Genomic DNA, 23,611 nt, shown 5'->3' with positions numbered 1-23,611 from the left:
TGTTATGCTCCATGTTATACTCCATGAAAACTGTGCTCAGGGAATTATTTTTGGCAATAACAGAACTGTTCAGCCCCAGAGATACAACTGTGAGAAGTGGGATGTGAAGTTTTCATCTATATTTAGTATATTACAGTAAATATAATGACCATGGAAATCTGTCATAATCATCAGAACCATAAACTGATTATACATATATATTATATATATATACACATATATGTTATATAACAGTTTAAAAAATGGCAATGCCATTAAAATGGATAAAATAAGGATTTCACATTCTATTTCTGAATTAATATGCCATATAGTCACTTGAAATGATTATGCAGTGGTTAACCAAGTAAGAACAGGATGCAGTAATTCAGTAACAAGGAGCGGGATTCTGTTCATGATCCAAACATCTAAATTTAGGAAGCAATAAATGTAAGTGTCTAAGCTAAGTCAATGAAGACCTGGTCAATCCTGTCAAAGGAGTCTAGAGTGCTACTCATCTAATCAAATTTAGAGATTTTCTTCAAGATGATTTAAAAGGTATACTGAACCTCCTGACTCTGTTGATCCTCTGACTACTTAGTTGCCTGTGTACAGGTACCTAGTGCAATACCTGGACTTCACCTGCCACTCCTGACGGTCACGCCAGACTCATGCAAATATCATGCTTGTACAACAAATGGCACAAAGCATTCAGCTGTGAAAACTGAGTAGAACTCCCATTGACTGTAATGGAATCTTAGACATCTCTTTAATGTATAGACATATGCATTTAATATAGAAACTTGCCCTGAATTAAATTAAATCAGAATTTAGAAATATTCATATTTTCATTTTTGCATCTAAAAGGCCCAGAATTTAAACATGTTTCTTAGATTTGGTTATGGAATTATGTGACATATCAAATAGATAAACAATGTAAAAAAAGACAGGGCTTACATATCCAAATAATGTACAGATTAAGAGTTAGTAAAATAGTTTCAGTACAACATCTTATTTATATGAATATGGAGAAAAAAAAATCTTATTGTAAAAAGAAGTATAGCATCAGATTAATTTTAATAAATCTTTAAAAGTATAGATGTCTCCATCTGGACTGGTCACATACACTCCCTTCTTAATCAATTAAGTTCATCCTAATGTAAATCAATAAAAATTAGACTGAATGGGCCATACAGCTTATACACTCCAAGTTCATCTACACTAGTTATTCAGTGCATTGGAGGGGTGTTTTTTGATGCAAATTTGTCCTGAATCTATATTTGGAGTCTTCTGATTTACACAGTTGGTGTGCTTGAAGCACTTTTGCTCCTGATGGAGCCAAGGGGGACATTATGCCATGGGGTGCCATTCACAACACCCCACTTGCAAAATGGATCTAGGGTCATTCAGCAGTTACTGTTCTACATAGGGTAGGGGGTGCTGGGAGAGGAGAGGAGAGGAGAGGAGAGGAGAGGAGAGGAGAGGAGAGGAGAGGAGAGGAGAGGAGAGGAGAGGAGAGGAGAGGAGAGGAGAGGAGAGGAGAGGAGAGGAGAGGAGAGGAGAGGAGAGGAGAGGAGAGGAGAGGAGAGGAGAGGAGAGGAGAGGGAGAAGGAGAGGAGAGGGAGAAGGAGAGCCTCAATTTACACTTACAATTCCTTTATCAAGTAATTAATATTTCAAAAAGGTCTAACTTTAGAAGAAATCTGCTTCTAAAATGTAATTTCTTAATGGAGGTGTGGGAAGCAAAAATTTGGGCTATAACGATTTTAGTTTTTGTCAGTTCAGCCAATGGTCTGAGGACTAGGTATTTACTCATTAAAATACTATTGCTGAAACGGAAGAGTAGGCTTAGGGCCAGTCTTTCAGACAGGAAGGCACTGGGTGATCAAATCAAAGTCCATCGTGGATCTCAGTGTTCCTTTTACAACACACGTGATTCTGACCTGAACAAAACTAGACCTTGAGAAACCATAATTTTCTCTCTTGCTATGTCTGCACATTAACTTTGTCTCACATCACCACTTTTCTGCCCAGGGAAGCTAATGTGTAGAAGTTTAGCCTTTAAACAACTAGGACTGTGCTAAAATATTTTCCGATATCTTACTTCTATATTTCAACAATATCACCCCACTAAACAGGTGTTTATATTAAAATTGTGACCAATAGGATGTGTTTTTATCCATTCAGCAAAGCTGCAAAGTACTGTACTATTCCTTAAATATTGACGTATCAGAGTTTATATCTTTTCTGGATGTCCCAAGTCTGATGTTCTGGGCATCAATGCTTACTGTCACCTAGCCAACTTGCTAACCTTGCAGAACCATCCATAAACTACAGTTAAATAGTTGTGTTCATGTTGCTGGGCTTTCTGAGGGACACCAGTTGCAATGTCTCATTGACTTAACTGTTTGAAAAGCTGAATTTTAGTGAAAAATCCTCCCTTAGACCATTTATCAATATATTTAGCAGAAGAATTTTCATCTTTGCCCACTGTCAGCTATGTTCATTCACAGTGGAAAAAAATCATAGATCTAGCACAACTCCATGAGTTGTTTTTCATTACTTCTACACAAGTTTTCCAGGAGAACCAGATGGAGATGATGGACAAGGATGGACAGCCATCTGAGCCTCAAGACACTGTAGTAAACTGCATCTGAGTGACACACAGGCAGTCACTGTAATTCCCCTACAACTCCTTTAGTATAGCCCAAGATAATTCAGTCTTGCTATGAAATTCTGTGTCTTCAAAATGTCTTAAGAACATAGGGACTTCCTATGACCTCAGAAAAGTAGTGCATATAGCCCAGGATGTTGTTTCTAATGGTGACAAGTGATTCTATTTAGGGAAAACATGCAGACATGGTCACTGTCTGCAGTTCATTCCCTTCCTACCTCTCCCACATCCACCACTGTTGTACTGGAATATTAGACAGTACACCGCCCCACCACTTGTTTTAATTTCTGTTCAAGGATCTATTGTCTATAAAGCAAACATTTCATAGATACATGAAAGGTGCTTGTCTCACTTTTTAACACAAAATTTACAAAAATGAAGGTTTTTCGTCCCTGGAGATTGCCTTATGCATCTTCTCGACTAACTCCTAATTACGGATGCATCTCAGTTTGGCTGCCACTTCTTGAAAGTCTCCTGAGAGGTTTCTAAATAAATCTATCGGCAGGCTCTTCCCTTACTGGATGTCTTCTCCTTTCTAGTCTTTAGCTAGCAGGGAAATACAGAATATTAGTTTACTATAGTCCTTACAAATGTATAATCCCAAAAAAACTGTTGGTACAGTCCCTATAAATTGACGGAAGTTGAATCCAGGGTTTAACCATGGTCAAGATTCCGTTCTGTGCAGGGCAACGAGGATCTGAAAGCAGAGATGGCTCTGTCACAATCACACTAAAAAGTAAGGATCAAAAAATGTAATTACCTAAAATATTTACAGTCCTGTGGCAAAGTTACATTGCTTACCAAAAGGATGTTTACGCATCAGGTCCTCTACAATGTGCAGTGAAGTGTGCTCCTGCTACTTCTTCCTCTCTGCAGCCGGGAGGGAGGTTCTCCCTGTCCCTTCCTGCTTCTAGGCCAAAAATCAAGTGGATCCTGCTTGGGCAATGAAGTGGTGAGTACCTGGACAAACTCCTTGTAGCTGGTCAGATGGGAAAGAAATGTTGGGAAATATAAAAGCAAAGTCTCTTTCTTTTTAAGACATATATGTAAAATGCAAGATGGCTAGTAACATCTTCGAAGGTGTTAACCAGAAGCTCAGGTCTTAACTTCTCTAAGAAAATTGGTTGGGCAATGGTACTTATATGCTTGTGTTTTTTTAAACAAATATTTTCTACTAATCAGATGGTAAAATCACAGTGCTAAGAGCATGACTGTAGCTTTTAACTCATATTGGTAGAGATGGTAAACATTTTCTTGGTAGTGCAAGTGACCAAACCACATGCACTGAAATTCCAGCAGCTTTAACCACATTAACATTTTACCTTATGCTAATGATCATGTGTGAGCAAGCAGTTGGTAAAAAACATACACTTATTTTTTCCTTACCGGTGTGGACACAAAGACAACAGCCTTCTTCACCCAAGATAAATTAATTGAGCTAACAGAATTAAACCATCTACTTCTGCTCTCTTTTGGCATGCTAAAAAAGGGGACAAAATGTGGACTTCTGAGGCATCACATATATGAAGGAGGAACTAATTTTCCTCCATCGAAGAAATCCACAAATTATTTTAAAATCTTTTTAAAGTTGTGGAAACGTGGTGACAACCTAAAGCGGAGAAGGTCAGTACCCTCTCTGACTGGAATGGTAAAAGCTTGGTGGTGAACAGTGACCAAAGCCCATCAATTATCTGAAAGCCCTAATATTCTGTGGAAACCAGGATCTCAGTCAAGGTTTAGGAGCCAGTCCTTGTCCTTAAAATGAACTGAACTTTGGGTATGAGCTAGAAACTCTCCTGTTTTTTAAACTGTTATATTCTTATTTTCCATTTTATCTCCTTGTAAAATTATAAACCAAATGTAAGTAAGGGCACCTGGATATTAAGCACTGCTGCTTCATCTTATCTCTAATGCAATTAGGGTGTATTATGGAAAAAAAGTGAGAAGTTTGTGTATAGGCCAATGACATTATATAGGCATCAGATTCTTATTTTTTTGTAATATATTCTGTGGTGGGTGAGTTAGTCTGTCCACTCTTACACCAAATAATGGCTTTCATAACTCCAGATACAATCATTCATGTCACCTAACTTAACTGAGGAGACTAGTCAAGAGGTTCTGTAATGTGTGAGATTGACAGAGTGATTCTCTGTAATTAACTACATGTGCTCAAGACCTATAGATGGCTTTCTACCATGATTAATCCATTAACTCTCACTAAACAGAGCTGATAGTTCCCTAAATTACAGACCTTTCCTACCTCTGAATCTTGCAGAAATGGCAGAATTATTCCCAAACAGCCCAACTCAACAAACAAGCAAAAACCATATCATGCCAAAACACAGGATCCCATATCAGAAGAGCAGTTGTAGTGGTTGTGTGGTCGTAAAGTCACAGCTTTCCAGAGATGCTGGCTCTCTCATGTATCACAGCTATGTGAGATTGCCCACAAACCTCCTTCCTCAATGCCCTAGGGCTCAGGTATTTCTGTCTCTTTTTTTCATCTTGGATTTGTCAACATCCCACCATCCCAGTCTAGGAGGTATAGGAGCTCCCTTTTGTTTGATGTGAGCTGAACGCCCAAGGGCACAGAAGGGGTTAAGTGGAGGAAATTCTTGTCAACTTCAATAGAGAATCAGGCATTTTAAAGGATTTTCTGTAAGAAGAACCCAATATGTCTGACATCAGAGCCACAGCACATCATAGCGAAAGAGTAAAGTTTTTACTTAAAGGGTTTTTTATACTTTCAGAGTGGAAAATATTCATATTGTGGTTTCACACTAAAAATAAATTCTTCCATTCACAGCCAGCAACAGGTAGCTGAGGTTAGATCAAACCACTAGCTTACTAATGACTATGAATTGCAGCATCTATAGAAATGACCAGAATTCAAGGCAGCCTCTAAAATAAGCCAGATGAATCATTCTTGAAAAATATTATTCACTCCATAATAAATAGGCTCAGCATAAATGTCTGCCACACAAAGCATGCTTTAAGTATTTTTTAAAATGTAAAACACTCTTGTGTGTAAATTGAAATGATCCGTTTTCTTCCTTTTGTAGGGGTTCTGCTTTTTTCATAACGAGTCTGGGAACACTCAAGTGATTCCAGGATCCTAAAGTTAAGTGACTGAACTGAAAGCATTCTTTTTGCGCAAGCATCTTGAACATAATAAATAATAGCTCTTAAAGTATTAAGGAATCTGAACTGTCTTGAGTTATAGTGAAAGCTATTGTTCAACAAAGATTCAGTAAGAAACAAAAGCTGATAAAATCTTTAGATTCTTATTCTACTTCATAACACATTTTTTTGGTAGCAATTTACTAGGTCAGACGCTCTGGTAGTGCAAATCACCAAAACATCACAACCACTAGTGAAGCTTGGTTGATTTAACCAACTTGAGAATCGGGGCCCCAGTTAAATTATTAAAAAACAAAAACCAAAAATCACAAAAAAAAAACCCACAGTGACAGCAACCACTTGTCCTGCAATACTATTACGTAAGTTTCTACTGGGGTATATTTTCATATTTGATATCAAGTGTTATCTCATTAAGGCAAGGGGGTGATCTATGCCCACAGGACTGGCAGACCCTGAAGAGAGCTGAAGGAGACTAGAACCTTTAAGAAAGAAAGACCAAAACAAACAAACAGTGGAAAAAAATCACCACTAACAACAGAAAACACCCACCCTACCAAGGAAGCAAACACCAAAACAGCAAAAACTTTCACTTTGATAGTTATTTTTGGTCTTGGGTGTTTCCTTGTCACAGTAAGCCTTATTGCACGTCTCTGAAATGGGTACCAAGGATGGCAGTTTTTTCATTGCCATGCATGCTGTAGCCTGCCTTCACCAGAACAAAACCTCAACAAAAAAACACTGACGGAAAACAGTTCTTTTCATGCTGTCAACATTACATGTCTAAATCACATGTGGACAATTCAGGTTTGAGTCACTAAATTCAGAAATGAATGTTTTTTGTGCCTACTTAGTGTCTGTAGTACTGCGGAACTAAATCTCTCAGTAAAGCCAAACCAACAGTAAACCCAACAGTCATTATTTCATGGCCATTGCTGTTCATGGCTGTTGCTACTACAGCTCTCATGTGTTTAGCCAAGATACGTTTTTTTTTTTCCCCCTCTGAAAACCAGAATACAACTTACTTATAACCCCAACTACTTTATTTGTAGCACAGTTGAGGCCATAGAGGGAAACTGGTAAATTGTGTGCCCATACAGAAAAAACCATTAATCACTGGGTTCTTCTGCTTCTCTGCATACACTAAAAATTTTCAACATTTCAAAAGCTCCTATACTTTTAAAGAATATTTACAAGATTTGGCATGATCAAGATACCAAGCACATACTTGGTTATTTAACCATATCACATCTGTGCACTCATCCTCCCTTTTGCCATGCACCCTCTGATGATGTCCTCTCCCAAAGCAGTTTATAAGTTGTAAGAGGCTGGGAATCTTCCTTTCTGTGTGTTTGTGTGAGTGCTTATATCGGTGCTGTTTGGGGGTTGACAAAGCCTTTGAAAATTGGCATATTATGTATGATCAGCATTAAGAAAACTAACATCTTCATCACTCATTTCTCACTGAAAGTACAGAGGGGAAAAAAGCTGTTCTGTTTACTGGACCAACATACCACGCCTGGGAGATTTCAATATACAAAGTACAGAGTACAAGGTAGATGCACTCCACTCTGCAGATGTACTCTCTCAGGGGTGGGGGAAAGGAGTGCCTTTCATGGTCTCATTTGGAAACTAGGGGAGAATGTTACAGCAAAAGCTGATACTTTGAAAGAAGAATATTAGTAACAGTGAAACATGATAATAGGAAGTAGTTTATTTCCTTCCATTCCTCATATCCCCTAAAGAAGATGTAATTCCGATGTGCATATATATATATACACAGGGAATACAACGTGCAATACAGAAATACATACAACTGTAAAAATATTTTGCCCATCTTAATGGGCATTTTAGATAAAAGCAATGGTAGTGCATATAGACACTTCTGACTGAGAGGAGCTTGCTGGAATTTATTTTAAGCATGCTTTTGCTCATTTAACTTCAGGTAGTGCTTACAGCTGATTTAGTAATACTGTCACAAAACACTGTGCAGATACTCTTAGTATGAATGAGCCTATGCCAATTAACCAGACCGTCAGCTAAACCAAATTAATACTTTCCCTAGACTTTCTTGCAATAGTTGAGCTAAACTGAATTCACCCAAACTGTTGCAGCTTCAGTATACAAGAAAGGTTTGATAACAGTAAGCTGAAATAAGGGGAGAAGAGTCTACACACAAGCTTGTTTTGGCACAAGTCTGTCAGTAAAAAGCTTAACAGGCATCTGCAGCACCATTAACGAAATTAAATCCCAAACAGAATCTCTCAGCAAAATCTCAAAGACTGGTGCCTAAAGAAAGCAACTGCATATATACTACAGCAGTGGTAGGAATAAATTATCTTAGTCATAGAGTAAGTTAAGTAGGATCAGAATGAAGGTTAAAAATCCTAAAGTAAGGTGCTATTCCTTGATTCAAAAGTGTGTCTCATGCAATTATAAACTTTTTTTATTCCCCTAGGCAGCTGGGATTTTCCCAGGATACCCATTCAAGTGTATGTTCAATCAGTACATATTCAGGAATTCACCTCTTGTCTATACAAAGTTTCAAGGAGGTCAAGGAGAATTTTGTCATTGCCTCCAGTGAGGCCAGGCATTTCACCCACCAGTCTTGCAGCTGAAGTGAGGTCTTTGGATAAAAACTATGTGAAATGTAAACAGCACAAATCCTGGCCACATTTAATAAACTGAACGCCTATCCACCTAATATTTTGCTTAGCTTAATTTATCAATTAAAAAAAAAAAAAAAAAAAAAAAAAAAGCAACAAACCACAAAAAAACCCAAACCAAAACAAAAAAGTTGACATTGTCTCATTTTTATAAAGCAAAGATTTTAAGGGGTAGATTCTGAAAGTCCTTTTCTCTCCAGCCATGTCTATCAGACTGTGTGTATATAGAAATATATTTTGCATACACTTAAAATACTTTAGTGAGATCTGTTCTCTCAGATGCCAAGCTCAATTGCAATACTTTACACACCTTTTTTTCTCTATGAAAGTCTGCAAAATCACTCAGCAATCACAAGGTTCCATAAGCCACCTACTCTATAACCTGGGGGCTAAGGGAGCATGGGGCTGAAAGGAAAAAGAGAGAACACTTTCCATATCTTGTGGAAAGATGAGAATACAGTGATTATCATGGGAGGAAACTATTTTTAGTGACTGCTTTCTTCAAGATGTAGGTAACTTCCAAAAGTAAGATATACTTTATATATTCTTAAAAATTAAGTAAGTGCTGTGACCTATGAAAGCATGCTCGTTAACGAAAGATAAATATAGGAAAAAGTCTATTTTTATAACTTGTCAGTAGATACTTAAGGAATAATTTTGTAAAAACAAAAAATGCCATTCCCCAAATCAAACAAAAAATTACAGATTGAGGTTTGATACAAAATATCGATATATAATTTTAGGTAGCTACTCTAAATTGGAGCAAGAGCCCCTATCACCTAAGCTTTGCAAAATTCTAACAAGCTACATTGCCAACTGCCTTACTCCTTTGACAAAAACTGAAATATGCTAGTACTGTGCAATTAAATTACTACTTGGGGATTAGATTGTGTCATCCTAACTCATGAGAATGTCTGTCTTTGTGAGTGAATTTCCCTTGAGATGAGATTTGTGGGAGGGATCTCCTTCCTCCTGAGTGGCAAATAAATGTGCGCAAGAACGTTTCTGGGCATCACGTGCCAGCTGGCCCTGAAAGGACAGCAACCAAGCTGGACAAGTCTTCAACCTCTAAAAGAGGGGAGCTGCTGGCAAGCGGACTTTTGGGAACAGCCCTGGAACATTTTAGCTCCTGAAATGTGCAGAGGACGATCTTGGGAGAGTCCTTTTTGGTGTATGGTTAACTCACAGCAGGGAAAGTCTTAATGCTTCACTAGTGTGGGCAATTGAAATCCACTGTCCAGGAACACTTCCACCTACTGTCTGATTTACTAGTACAGGGGTGGCCAGGGACACTATCGCACTGTCAGACTTTGTACTGTGATTGTATGCATGTGGGAGAGAACTGTTCAGGCACAGTCCTGATGTAAAGTTCACTTTTCATACCATTACTTGCCCCGCCCATAGAGATTTCAGAATAATTTAGACAGTCTTTTTCTTCCAGTTGAGATGGAGGGGTCTGAGGAATGCCTTGCTCCCCAAGAACAGTATTGAGAGTAGTAGGCAGTGTGCAGTTAGATAGCTTTCACATGTAGATGCAGTATTATGGGATCCTCATGCACTGGTTTTAAAGTATGGACACAGTGTTTCTCCCACAAAAAAGTCATTTAGGGATAAGAATATACACATGATAAACAACCACATAATCTCCATCTGTAGAGGTAGAAGACAGTAAACCTGTTGCTAAAAGGTACATTGTATTCAATGAGTTCTGCAAGAAGGCATTGATGCTCTTGCTTTTCTATACTACTCAATGTAGCTGCAGTTAGGTGAAGTTTCCAAAGTGCATTCTTGGTCCCTTAACTGTTCTACTTACATACCTCATGGTGCCAAATACACCAGGAAAAAAAATCATAAAACTAACACTCCATTAAATTATCACTCTGGCTACAATAATTAAACAAAATGCATAAACAAAATTACCCAAAGCAAACAAAACAATTTTCTCTTCTTGCAAGAGCTTATGCAAGAGAAACGAGAGGCAAGAATAACTTTGTTCTCTTTGTGCATTTGACAGCATTTGTGGTACACCAACTTTTACATGTCTTACATGGTAACAAGAAATAACATCAATGCCTTAAGAAAAAGAGTAATTGATAAACACTGCACTACAATGGAAGCTGACAAAGGTCTGAATTGGTTTTTACACCTGAAGTAGAACTGTCTGCCTCTAATTAAAGTAAGTTTTAAGTATAACCAATTAGTGCATTTTACTTACAGTGCAACTAATTTTGAAACATGGATTGCTATAGCCCTGATGTTTGACTTCATTTCTGAAGATGACGTTACGTTTGACTGGTCATTTAGAAATTTTCCATTTCGGCGTGTTTTTTGAGACACACTGAAAGAGCATCCAGATATTCTTTTCTCAGTAAACATATTGACAACCACATAATTTATGATTGGTTCATATACACTGCTTCTTGACCAAAATAAAAGTAGGGTGAAAAAAAAAATTAACACCCCCACTCCCTCCTCCCACCTCCCCCCCCCCCCCCTTTGTTCAATGTGCTCTCTATGTCCACAAACTGGTGATTCATCCTGATACAGTCTTGTGTACTGGCTCAGACTCTCCAAGTTAAACCTGTGCCTGCGACACCCGATTTACATCAAGTGACTTCTCTTGTAACATATCTCAGGTGCCTGAATGCTTTTGTAATTATATGGCAGGCTTTCAGGAAAGCAGAGCTACTCTGATTATACAGTTTCTTACGTTTTTGAAACAGATTATCTCCTTTGGCAAGATTGTTTTAATATGTAACTCAAACTCCTAAGTATTAAAATATCCATAAATTATCCTATATAATAGTAGACTACATTGTCAAAGCTTGTGATTATTGGTAACTTCTACTGAAATGGGAACCAATCCATTTTAGTCAAAAAGTTTGAACATTTTAGCCATAAGCCTCTCTAATCAGCGTGCAGGATTTGAGTCAGGGCAAAGAGAAAAAAAAAAAAAAAACAACCCCACAAAAAACCAAACACCTTTCCTACACCACAGGCAAACAGAAACTTCGGATACATAGCACAACGTCTGTTACCTGTCTGTTACCTGTTCCCAAGGTTGAAAACACTGAACTTCCACCCTGTTTCAAGAGAAATTGTTGCTACTCATGCCCAAAGGTAACAGCATCAGCTCTCTTCTGAACAATCCCTGTGACAGAGGAATAGCAGATTATGCTTTTATAGTAGTAAGACTTCTGTCTCTGTCATTTGAAATACAGTGCCCATAGGTTAAAACAAAGGGGAACTCTAAAGACACATAACGCCTTCTCGAGTAATAAAAATCACACCAAAGATGTGAAAATAAAATGTTTTCTGGAACTGTGGATTTCAATGTCACATGAATGGAAAAACACTTTATATCTCTCTGAAATGCAGGATAAGTACAGCAAGGTAATAATTTTTTCCACCTTGTCTTAAACTTTCAGAGACACAGAATACTAATGAGAAAAGCATGTTTCATCCTCCTCTTTCACCTTTTGTCCTAAAAGTGGCACTAAACCTTTATGTATTATAGCTAGGAAAGGTCAAGGGGGGGACAGGGACCAGAAAGAAATATAAAGAGAAATAAATAAGATTACTGCATAGGGGGTCTCCTCAGATTAAAACAGTATTTTTGAAAGAAAACGATACTATATATATACACAGTTTCTGTGTCAAACTCTCCTGATTTCAAAGAGATATCAATTTTTATTTCTAAATTTCCAGTTTAAAATCGGATTGTGTAAACAGAAGAAAAACTGAGTATTTTCATTGGTAAGGATTTGGTGTGCTTTGTCACAATGTAGTCTACCTGCAACCCCAACCTGTAATTGATTTATTTAAGATGATTCAATACATTGCTGACATTTTCAGAAAGAAATCTATCCAGTACTATTCATACAGACATTACTCAGTCAAGCGTGCTCTCATAGTCAGCCAATTTCTTTCTGTGTCTCTGCTCCAGTGACTGATTGAGAAATTAGTCTCAGCAAATGAAATCATTATTACTTACTGTACTTGCACCCATCCAGGAACATCTGAGACAAGACAGACTGTTCAAACCCATCTTCCCCAACAGTTGATTCCTAAAAATAATTTAATGTTCTACTGCGGCACAGAAATGCATTCTATTCTCTCCCTGACATTTCAGAATAAGCCTTAGGATTTCACTTATCACAAAAAAGAATTATTTTATATTTTGCCAAAAGTGAAAAAGGTAATACAGGTAATTCTGTACGTTTAAAAGAAAAAAAAATAAAAGCAAGTTATGCATGCTGCTGTCAAGTCATTTCCACCTCACACACGCTGACAGTTTTGTAAGAAAATGTAAAAAAGCTGTTAATCATCATGACCACTTAACTATAGCACTTCCTCATTTGGAGAATTTTGTCTTTTAAAGACTGATTTGGTAACTTGCTTGAATATGTTAATACTCACCTGAGTATGATCTCAAATCCTTTAAGAACACATTTTATTTCCATCTAAAGTACTATACTTTTTTATTCTCCACTTGAATCCAAATTTTCCTTTTTTTTTTTACTGCTATAATCATATCTCAAAAAAAGAAATTATAATCAAGCCTCAAACCATTAAAGAGCAAAATAAAAAATTTGATTGAGGATATTAATAGAGACATTTCTAAGTTACTGTACAAGCAGATTTGATGTATTTATTTGTAGCTCACATCATATGGAAAAATAATTGGAATATTTGCTTCCATTGTTACAACAGTCAACTGTCAGTCCAATCCTGCAGGTCTCTAACTTGAAGCAAACCTTACATCAGAATTTCTAGGAGGTTAACAGATCAACACACTAAAGCAACAACACAACAAATGGAGCAATCATAGCTTAATAGCTGTCTAAAATCAAAGTCCTCTATGGTGCATATCTGGCATGACTTTCACAGTTATCCTCAAAACCTGTGTATGGAAAATTTTCCTTTCTTAGACCTCCACTTTCCTATCTCAAAGGACAAAGTAGGCATGCCTAATAACATTATCTCAATCTACTTGAAAAGCCCTTAATTCTTACTAAAACAATATAATCTGTTTGAGGCAAGATTTTGGTTTTATTTAGAATAGTAAACCTTATCTAATTAAGGGTAACATTAGGATGTTAACTAACACACACAAGCTAACTTTTAAGTGTCCACTGCACACACACACTAATTCATACTAAGTGAAGCATAGACCCCAGCACCACAGTGAGCCCAACAGGCAGTGCCCAATGCCATCTTCAATCACAAGTGCCACATGTGCAACGCAGTTCACTGGTAGTGAGCTTACCTGGTGTGCGGGGCATCCACTATTTATTCTCATTAAAAACCATGTAGAAGATGACAACCAGTGTTTAATGATAAGAACAGCTTCAAATTTCAGTATCAACAAGAAGGTTTTCCTTTTCCCTGAGAATCTAGGTAGTCAAAGAATTTGCTATAGTGCAAAATAAAACACACCCACAATTTTAGTATTGGACTTTACCTAGTAGAACTTAAAGAGTTGCACCCTCCTTGACTGCTACACTGCTTAGTCATACTGCAGTTTCACCTTCAGATTACCTTAGAGGTATCTTCGTTGACTGAAACATAAATCACTGAAAAGACAGGGCTCACCTTCAGTATTGTCAAGTTTGTCAGTACAGTGAATAGACTGGATTTACTGCCTACTGAAATCAGTGGGTTTATGGTTTTTCGAAATATAGCCTAAAGGTCAAAGATTCTCCCAATAAATGAACTATTTGATGATTCCCATGTTTGTTCTCAATCAGCAAGACTAACCCAGGACAGTTTAGGCAATAAGCACCTAATCAAATTCAAGAATTACATTCAGTGAATGGAAACACATGACGGTTACCAACCAAGAACAAGATTTATATTAAAAAAAAAAAAATAAAAATCTCTGTTTATCAGCAGCCAAATACAATCTCACATATATGTTCCAACACTCGGTCACAATATACTGATGAGCTTTAAATATGGACAAATTACTCATGTAACATAAGCCACCTTCTTCCTGGCAAATTCCACTCATAAGGCTAAATATATGCTGCATGTATTTGTATACCAAAGTATCCAGCCAGCTGGTGCAGAGAGGAAAACAAACCAGCTTACATTTTTCACCAGAGAGGTAAGTTAAAAAAAAAGAGAACAAGGCCCATGTATCAGCTATTTTTGTTTTGCAAACTAGCTCGGGCTTGCATGTTTTAATTTCACTTGATGATTGATAACCAATACACACTAACACACGGTGTAAGATTTTTGAGTACTACAGACCTATGTAAAATAGCCCAACCAGCAGATCAGAGATGAAAATTAGGGGCAAAAAGATGTAACATTTACTCAATGCTCTGGTTTTCAACTTTTAGTGAGTTCTTAATTTATTAGTTATAACTTGTTTTTGTTGGAGAGAGTTCAGAAAAGGCTGTGAGATTTTTCTAAGCGTCAGCTTAAAAAATACTTACAACTGTTTCTTAAATGCCAGCTTAAGAAATGTATAAATAAAATCCAACATTAAGACCTCTAAACTTGGAGAGACATGCTCAGAACAGGAAATGATAGTTTGTTAATAAAGAAAGGTAAATCATTCTCCAGGCTTCCGGTGGGAAACTTGGCAGCGAAAGGATTTTGACCTCAGTGGAAGGTAACTGCCACAAATGACAGATCAAGCAACTTTCTTCTTACAAGTGAGGCAAATGTTTGACATAAGGCTGGACTGCATTCAGATCTATCATTCCCTGTGGCATATTCTTCGACTTTTAACAAATAATACTGCAAGCTTTTTGCACTGACTGTATTAATTTTCTTTTTTTTTTTTTTTTCTCTTTCTCTCTGAGTAAAGCTGTGCAAGCCTAACAATTTTTGTCAATGATTACTTATTTCCTATTTGAGGCACAAAAGCTCATCACTTATAGAATAGGTCAAGCTTTCAGTGCCTATTAGCCCTAGTCTGGAACAAATTAATGCATTTTCCTATGTTCATTTTCCTTTTCTGTTGTAGGGACAGCATATGGGACATTTGTGCAAAGGAAGGAAGCACAAAATCCCACATTTTTTTCAGGTAAAGTAGTAAACAACAAAAAAATACACTTAAAAATTCTGGCTTCGTTTTCATATTAGACTCACTGTGACCATATCACTGTGAAATCTGCAATTAGAAGTACCAGTTTTCCCAACTCAAAACAATAAATGGGGGGAAAAAATGACAAGTAGCCCAGTTTAATTTCAAACGTTAATATATTTTCTATTTTATAGTGAACATATGCATCGTTCACCCCTTATTTGCAGCAACTATGACGTCCTCATAAAAAGGGGTGACATTTGTAAGATGCCTCTTAAAATAAATATTTCTTTTTATAAAATAATAAAACTTCAAATAAATATTCTTTACACTAAACAATATGTTGAAAAAATTAGAAAATAAAGGCTGAATTTTACTGTAACTGTACAATATACATGAAGTCCAAAGGGAAATCAGAGTCTTGTAATAGAAGGTTTCCGTAAGACAAAATACAATCTAAAAACATACTGATTGATTCACATTCTTCCGAATGTACAACATATTAGTATAATATTTTGTGACTGTGCCATGTCTTATGACACCACTTATTTTTCACAGTTGAAAATATTATTGTATATACAAAAATATAGCACATTATCTCTGGCAGAAAACAATGAAAAAAAGGAGTCATTTGCTAATTTACAAACTTTGCAAGTACTATTCACAAACAATACAGTTGTCTAGGAGTGTCTGTGTTGCTTTAGCTTATGCAATATGTGGGTCACAATGTACTGCATCCCTTTTTTTTTTTTTCTGTATGCCACTAGCTGGATTCTAACAAGCGTATCAGTTAAGATGGCACACACAGAGAAAAGCATTTCACTGCAAACAGCAAAGTAGATCCCCAACCCTTCTACTACAGTGCCAAGACCATAGCTGCTTAGTTGGTTGCATACGTAGGTTTAAGTAATCCTTGTTACTTTAGTATTTCTGACTAGTGATGCTATGTTGGCTTTTCAAAGTTCCTGGGGGGGACACTGGGAACTTTGCAGCAAACGGTGTTGGTGTGTTTACAGCGGCACCCAGGCCGATTTACCCGGTCATAACAGCCCTGGCACAACTTAAGGCAACCCTTGGCTGGTAGATAACACCACAAGCAAGGCAGAAAGAGGGACACCACGCCCATGGCGGACCATCTAGTGCAGCAATGCGACTGGCTGCAGGAGCAGGGGTTGTCAGCACAGTTGTCCTCATCATCGTTAGAGCAGTGATAGAAGAGGCCCTTCACACAGCAAACGCAAGTCCCGTAATCAACCACGTTCTGGGCTGAGCAAAGACACTGCTTGTCACAGATCCAACATGATGGGAGGGTCCTTGGATAAGTGCACTCCTTACACTTACACTTCCCGCAGTCCTCACACCTGTAGCTGTGCGCTCCCAAGTCTTCCTTGCTCAGTGGCTTCAGCTCGCTTGACTTGAGCTCAGACTTGGGCTGCATTCGGACTATCCCGTCGGCAACTGGCCCCGAAGATGATCCTAGAAGTCTCTGTTCAGATGAATTACTGCTCGTACTTGTCCTTGTACTGCTCCGTGAACCTGTGCTGACTGTGCTGATGGATCGGGACAGAGGCGCCCGAGAAGAGGCATGTGTTTGCGTGTGCTGAATCCGGCTAAAATGACGATGCTCAGGCAAGCCATGGGGCCTTTCATTTTTGGGTTGGGTTGCTAGCCGAGGAGCAGACTTGATCCCTGGCCGTGGAGCCACCGTAGGTCCCTCTGTGTACTCATTCGTGTTTCGGATGGCTCTGATCTGGTCCAATGACAAGACGTGAACCTGCTGCATCAGGACATCCCGCAGGTCGGGCTCCCCGTGCGGTCTCCCACTGTCACGCCGAGCCTGTAGCAAGGCCTGCGACCCGCTGCCGTGCTGAGCTCTCGTCTCCATCAGTGCCCAGAAGCGTGCTCACCCCGGCAGGCTTAGAACACATCTGAAATCCTGGAGCAACAAAGAGAGGATTCACTATTGCAACACATCTCATGCTCTCTCCAGCAGCTTTTCAAGCCTGCAGGATCCCACAGCACCGCACACAATCAAGTAATGCATCAGCCATTAAAAAAAAGGAGTCACATCTGGGGCGGAGCGCAGGTGCCGGTCAGCTGAATGCACTTCCCTTGGCCTGTCCTGCCTACTCCTGTGGAGAGCTTAAAGAGATTCTGTTCTAGGTCCATGCGTCTTAACTTGTGGCTCTAGAAAGTCTAGGTATTGCGCCTGCTAACCAAGGCTTCCCAGGCCACCTTCTGGTTAGACCATGGCCTTTAAAGTGATTACATTTCAGCCACTTGGAGTAACTCTTCTTTTCACATCAGACTACTGAAAAGTTTATATTTAAAAAAAAAAAAAAAAAAAAGCCTGCAAGTATTTAGCAAGTGTAATGTGACCTGCTGATGACAGACATATAATTCTCCAATTTTGTTTAAAACTGGATAATATTTTGGTAGGCTAGTCTCTTTACACATTAAACTTTACATGATGTAAATAGGAAATTTTAGTTTAATACCAATGGTCCCAAGAAAAACACTAAATAGCAATAAAATGTTTGAGGTTAGACATTAAATGAGTTAGTGCTACCAAAAACTTCAACAGCACAAGTAAAAATATCTCTCTCCAGTATTTTAGTGTGTGTCATACTTGTGTACACCGCTGCGATTGTTATTTTAAGGCTCAATACTACAAAAGCAATGCTACCACAGTTTTATTTTTTTAAAACGTGTAAAAAATTCCATAGACTACATTTCAAATTGTAAATATTGCCAAGAGTGGCTTGTGGGACAGAGGCATGCATAATATAATCAAACAATGCCAGAATCCAAGAGTTTACTTGATTGCGAATATTACTTTAAAGGATCATTAACTACAAAGTAGAAACAGGGACTTTAAGAATTTAAATGGAAACCCAGTGAAAGACTCAGAAGATGAGAACTTGTAAATAACTAACTTCCACACTCAGATATGCAAAAGTTTCAAGTACTGCCCTCTAAATTAGTTAATATTTGTTTTGCCTTTATCATATCTTAAAGTGGTTCCAAAATCCAATTACCTACACAAAAATCCAGAACAGTATTTTACAATTAGAACGCAAGCAGGAACCAAGCTTCTTACAGGGACCACACAATGTCTCCAATTATACCTAGAAAGAGCACCATAGTGTTACTCTGTACACATCAGTTACCAACAATAATACTATACTGCAGTATAATAAAATATAGCCAAACAGTTTAACAATGAATATCTCAAGACACTGTCTTTATTCTAACAGCAGTGGAAAATATTTAACCTTTTAACTCTTGGCTCCCTCCTCTCAAGGGCTTTTTCTTTAAAAAAAGAATAAAAATCTAACTTTTAAGAGGGACCACCTATTTTAAATATTGCCATATCCTGGCTTTGGACACAGAGTGTATACCGTGGTATATATCCCCCCGCCCCCCCCCCCAGCAAAAAAAAAAAAAAAAAAAAAGGTCTTGCAAACTTTGCTTGAAACATTGCTTACGTTTTCTTCAAGTTAAAACCTTTGCCATATGAAAAGTTTCAACCAACAGCCTAAGTAGACGTTTCCTCATCTGAAACTGTCTGGAGATAGAAAAAAAAAGAATAGAAAATAAAATACTTTCCCCACTCTTGAGAAGAGCTAGCAGCCCTAGGTGCCCTCCACGTCCAGCTTCTGGCCAGACCGAGCCAGCCGAGGTCCGCCGGCTCACCCCCTGCCTCTCCAGAGATGACAACCCAGCGCAAAAGCAAAGCTGACCCTGACCTGCAGGCGCTGAAGACGACACCGGTCTCGGTGTGGCGGAGCCCCCCTCAGACGCCGAGGCGGCAGCTGGAGGAGAAGCCTCCGCGGTTTGCCCCCTTCCCCTTGCCCGGCTCCATCCCGGCGCGGCGCGGAGCGGAGCGGAGCGGGCGCGCAGCAGGTGGGAGGCGGCAGCCCCCGGCCCGCAGAGGCGCGGCCGCAGGCGCCGCCGGCAGCCCCGCAAGTGCAGACAACCTGGAGATAACCGGGAGACATCCTCTGGGCTGGGAGGTGGGTGGGAGGGGGCTGCTGCAGCCGCCTTATCAGGAAAGTCAAACCCATGTTTCCTTTTCAACTCTTCCCCCCCCTTCCCCCCCCCCCCCCCCCCCGAGAGATGCTCAAGGAGCCTTCCCCTCCCGGGTAAGGCAAGGCGCCCTGCAGACCGTCTGAGACAGCACCTCCGGGACAGCCGGGCAAAAGGCAGATTACCCCCTCTCGCCCTGCCATAAGTACCCATTCAGCTTCACAAAGCCAACCGCTGGAAAAGCTCCTCTTATTTTACGCATATTCTGCAAATTGCCTCAACTTCAGTCCGCTCCCCTCCGCCCCAGCCTGAAGGGACCCAGAAGGCATTTTCAGCGGGACACCGGTCCGAGCAAGGCGATCCTCCTTTTTTCTCCCCTCGACAGGTCCGCTAACAGGACCAGAGGCACACCTCCAGCACATTTACTTGCAAACATACATAGTTGCCTGAAAATTCTTACGGGAAAGCACGTCTCTCCCTCCTCTGATCTAGCACTTCTCCCCTTTCCATCCACCAAGAGCAGAGAAGCAGCATTTGCCTTTTCGTGTGTGATAAAACGATTCCCCACTTCCAAAAGCCAAAGTCCACTCTCGCGGAGCTCAAGTGCCATGATTGTTAACTTTTCCTAGCTGGGATTGGCAAAAGGGCGAGCAAGGGGGCCGGGTTTCGCGTTCGGCACATTTGGGAAGTTTAAAACGCAAGGGGCTTCTTGCGTGCCGTGGAAAAAACCCGTGTCTCGCTGGCTGGGAGAAGGCGAGCCTAAGGGGGAGAAGTCCTCCGCCCGTGAATTTCTGTTTTGTGTCCGGAGCCTGTGCAAGGCACCCCCACCCCCATCCCCACCGCACACACACCAACCACCTCCTCTTCTTTCAAAGTGCTTTGAAACCCCCATTAAGGGCCGAGTGTGTGATCAGACTATGGATTAGGGCAAAAGGGACTTTACCATCGGGGTGGGGCAAACTGACACACAAATAGCTTGCTGAAAACACCAGCAGCTTTTTTTTTTTTTTTTTTTTTTTTTTTGGTGGGGGGGAGGGAGGGGGGTTGTTACAAAGTAAACCCATCAAAGGGGGGGGGGGGGAAGTAAAAGCAGAAATTAAGTCCTTCCTTCCCTTCCACACATGCCCTCTGCATGGAAGAACCTGGGGAAGAACTTTCCTCGTCTTATGGATCGAATTAATTTCATCACACGCGAAATACATGTGTGCATACACACACGCACACATATATATATATACTTGTGCCAGACGTGCACTCACTTCCGAATTGTACGGATCTCCCGACGCCACTACAGACGGGCGTAAATCACGCACTGAAAGGCGGGTTGCTCGCTCTCCCCCAAGACGGGGGGGGGACAAACAGCCCCGGCGCTCGCCAACCCCGCAGCGCCCTCCTTTCACCTCCTCCCGGGGCTTGTCGGAAACCCACGCGTGCCCGGCGAGGCAGCAGAGCGCAGGACCGCCCGTGCCCAGCTCCCCGCAGCAGGGAGAACACGCCGAAGTGCGTGTGTGTGTGTGTCCCGCTCGCAGCCCCCGCAGGCATGCCTGCGCGCCCGCGCAGCCCTCCGCCCCCCCCCCCCCCCCCGCAGCCTTCCGCCCCCCGCGCCCCCGAGGCACCCCAGCGGGGCGCAAACGCGGTGCAGCCCGCAAACCCCAGCGGAGCTCCCCCCCCCCTCCCTGGAGAAAAACCGCTCCGAAATCCCACCTCCGGCTCCTCTCTGGGAAAGGAAGAAGAGGGGAAGGGGGGAGAGGGAGAACCTGTGCGAATGGAAAAGGGATCGGCCTCAAACATTTCCACGAGTTTTCTTGGAGCAACCAAGGGGGGGGGGGGGGGGGGGAGTGTTACTGAAAAGCTTGTTTTGCAAAGAAGGAAAAGGCTCTCACCGTGATCGCGGCGCTGCACCAAACCCCTCTCTCTCTTGTATTTTCTTCTTCCTGCGGTTTGCAAATAAATCCAGCCCTAAAGCAAAAAAAAATTCTTTTCCAAACTCTGCTTTAGTCCAACTTGCAAATTAGAGTAAGAATGATCACCATGTAAAAAAAGTCCAGAGCAAAGTTAGGTCCCTCTCCCCAGACCGATTATAAATACGTGTGTGCGCGTATATACTACAATAATAATAAAAACACCTCTCCGGATCGGGGTGGGTTTTCTTTGCTCCTAAAAAGAAATTACTCAGTCTCTCACACACACACTTTCCTTTTTTTTTTCCTCAATGAACAGGAGGCCGAATCGCCAATAACAAGTCACTTTTTTTGTTGTTGTTGCAAATGATCAAGAGGAAGGGGAAAGCCAAAGAAAACAAAATAAAGTGGATCTAAAATAAAATCCCAGAGCTTTCTTCCACTGAGCTCCTCCAAAAAAGCAGCTTGTGCAATGTAGCCGTTCTGCTGAGAAGCTGCTTGCTGCAAGCTCCTCTCCCCTCTCTCCCTCTAGCTTTCTCGCTCCCTCTGCGAGCGTGTGTGTGTTGCAGGCAGCTCTGTGGTTTGCAATCGGGGGGGGTGGGGGGGGTGGGGGGGTGTTTTGGGAGCGCAGCGGATTTGTGGTGGTGGTTGTTGTTGTGTGTTTGGAGGAGGTGGAGGAGGAGGAGGAGGAAGATTTGAGATCTGAGCTGTAGGGGCTCGGCGTTTTTCTGCTCGCTCGCTCTCTCCCTCTCTCTCTTTTTCTTTCCGGAGGAGGTAGGGTGATCTCTCTGCAAAAGCAGCAGTAAATGGCGTCATGTGGATCTGAGGAGGAACAGAGCAGTTGTTGTCCCAGAGGATATATCGCATCCGGTCCCAGCTCATTGGCTCTGCGGGGCTACATTCACTGCCGCTCCCAGCGCCCTGCCAGCACTCCGAGCTGCGGGAGGCATCCAAAAGGGCAGCGCCGCCGACACGGCCCCGGCCCGGGCCCCGGCCCCGGCCCCGGCCCCGGCCCCGGCCCCGCTCCGCGGCCCGTCCGCGGCGTTGCGCTGCGCTGCGCGGGGCGGCGGGGAGCCCCGCGGCCGCGGCCTCGCCGCAGCCTGTTTTCACAGGAGGCTCCTCCGTGCGCGGTCACACGGCGCTGGGGGTTGCTTTTGTGCTCCTGTATTTATTCAGAGGCGGGCAGCGACAGCTCTGCCGGGGAGCCGAGGGCAGCTCGCCTCTCCCGGGGAGGAAGGCACGCTCGCCTCGCCGCTGCGGGCTTTCGGGAGACCCCTTTCCAGGTGCTTCCCTGCCCGGGCCCCCCACCCCCGTGGTTTCTTTAACCGAGTGGAATAAAAGTTTACACTTTCCCCCCCGCCCTTTTCAGCAATCTGTTCCCCGGCCGCGCAGGGAGAGGGAAGGGTGATTACTTGGGGCATTGTCCCACGGATTAGCGCGATTAGGCGGCGCGAGTGGGGGGAACGGGGGGGGGGACGGGACGGGACACGACCGTGGCCGGGCGGGAGCGCGGAGCGGGGCCCGCGGGGCGCGGAGCGGCGTGACAGGCCGCTGACAGCGCGCCGCGGTGCTTTCCGCGCCTCGGGCGGCTGTGGGGTTCGCGGTGTCCCGGCCAGCAGCGGGGTGTCCTCGCCTGTGCGCAGGGGTGGGTTTTTTTAGGAGAAAAAAAAGAAAAAAAAAAAAAAAGAAAAAAACTTTGCTTTAATTAATTCCGTTCGTGTGGGGGACACGGTCTGCGAGCAGCTCACAAACGTGACTGTTTGTCTTCTGGGCGGTTCCTGACACGGCCACAGCTCGGTCCCTTTTGTACGACGGGGCCACTGTCGCTGGGCTCGGGCATCTTGAGCCTACATGTATCTTTAAGCGCGCAAAGCAGCGTATCCACGTAGGCATGCACTGAGCACGAATATACCCGTATCACGTGTGGCACTGCTTAAAATACCCACGATGTGTAAGGCAGCAATGCATTACGTTATTTACATGAACGATCCTCAGCGCAAAAACCCCACCAGCCCTTTTTACTACTTGAGGCGATTTTGCAGGCACTTCCTCTTCTACACCTGCTAGTCACTGCTCTTTGGAGGGGGTGGTCATTCTCAGTAAAAACATGGCAATAAAAAGGGCACCGTCTTACACGGGCGGCCTTCAGGTTTTCGTATTTTTATACGCAAATACCCATTCTTCCACG

The 23,611-nt window shown here is 41.8% G+C and overlaps 1 protein-coding gene across 7 annotated transcripts; it reads right to left on the bottom strand.

Annotated features, from left to right (window-relative positions):
- Window positions 1–15,668: 15,668 nt before the first annotated feature.
- SPRY2 (sprouty RTK signaling antagonist 2) lies at window positions 15,669–21,962 on the bottom strand. Of its 7 annotated transcripts, none has more exons than XM_074911600.1 (4): window positions 21,406–21,962; window positions 18,982–19,061; window positions 18,532–18,621; window positions 15,669–17,429 (listed from the first exon to the last, which is right to left on the bottom strand). In XM_074911600.1, the coding sequence occupies exon 4, from the start codon at window positions 17,376–17,378 to the stop codon at window positions 16,437–16,439; it is 942 nt and encodes a 313-aa protein (XP_074767701.1). In that variant the 5' UTR covers window positions 17,379–17,429; window positions 18,532–18,621; window positions 18,982–19,061; window positions 21,406–21,962; the 3' UTR covers window positions 15,669–16,436. The 7 variants fall into 7 exon arrangements, with proteins under 7 accessions (XP_074767701.1, XP_074767729.1, XP_074767710.1 ...); XM_074911628.1 differs by having other exon boundaries at window positions 18,536–18,621; XM_074911609.1 differs by lacking the exon at window positions 21,406–21,962 and adding an exon at window positions 19,983–20,317.
- Between the last annotated feature and the right edge of the window lie 1,649 nt (window positions 21,963–23,611).

Source organism: Athene noctua, chromosome 1 (genome assembly GCF_965140245.1).
Source record: "Athene noctua chromosome 1, bAthNoc1.hap1.1, whole genome shotgun sequence".
NCBI classification, from domain to species: Eukaryota; Metazoa; Chordata; class Aves; order Strigiformes; family Strigidae; genus Athene; species Athene noctua.
Note: the sequence above shows the minus strand (reverse complement) of the source record. Positions and strands in the feature narration are given on the sequence as shown.

Excerpts from the sequence above, each read along its gene's own strand:
- SPRY2 (XM_074911600.1), bottom strand. The coding sequence starts at position 17,378 with ATGGAGACGAGAGCTCAGCACGGCAGCGGGTCGCAGGCCTTGCTACAG.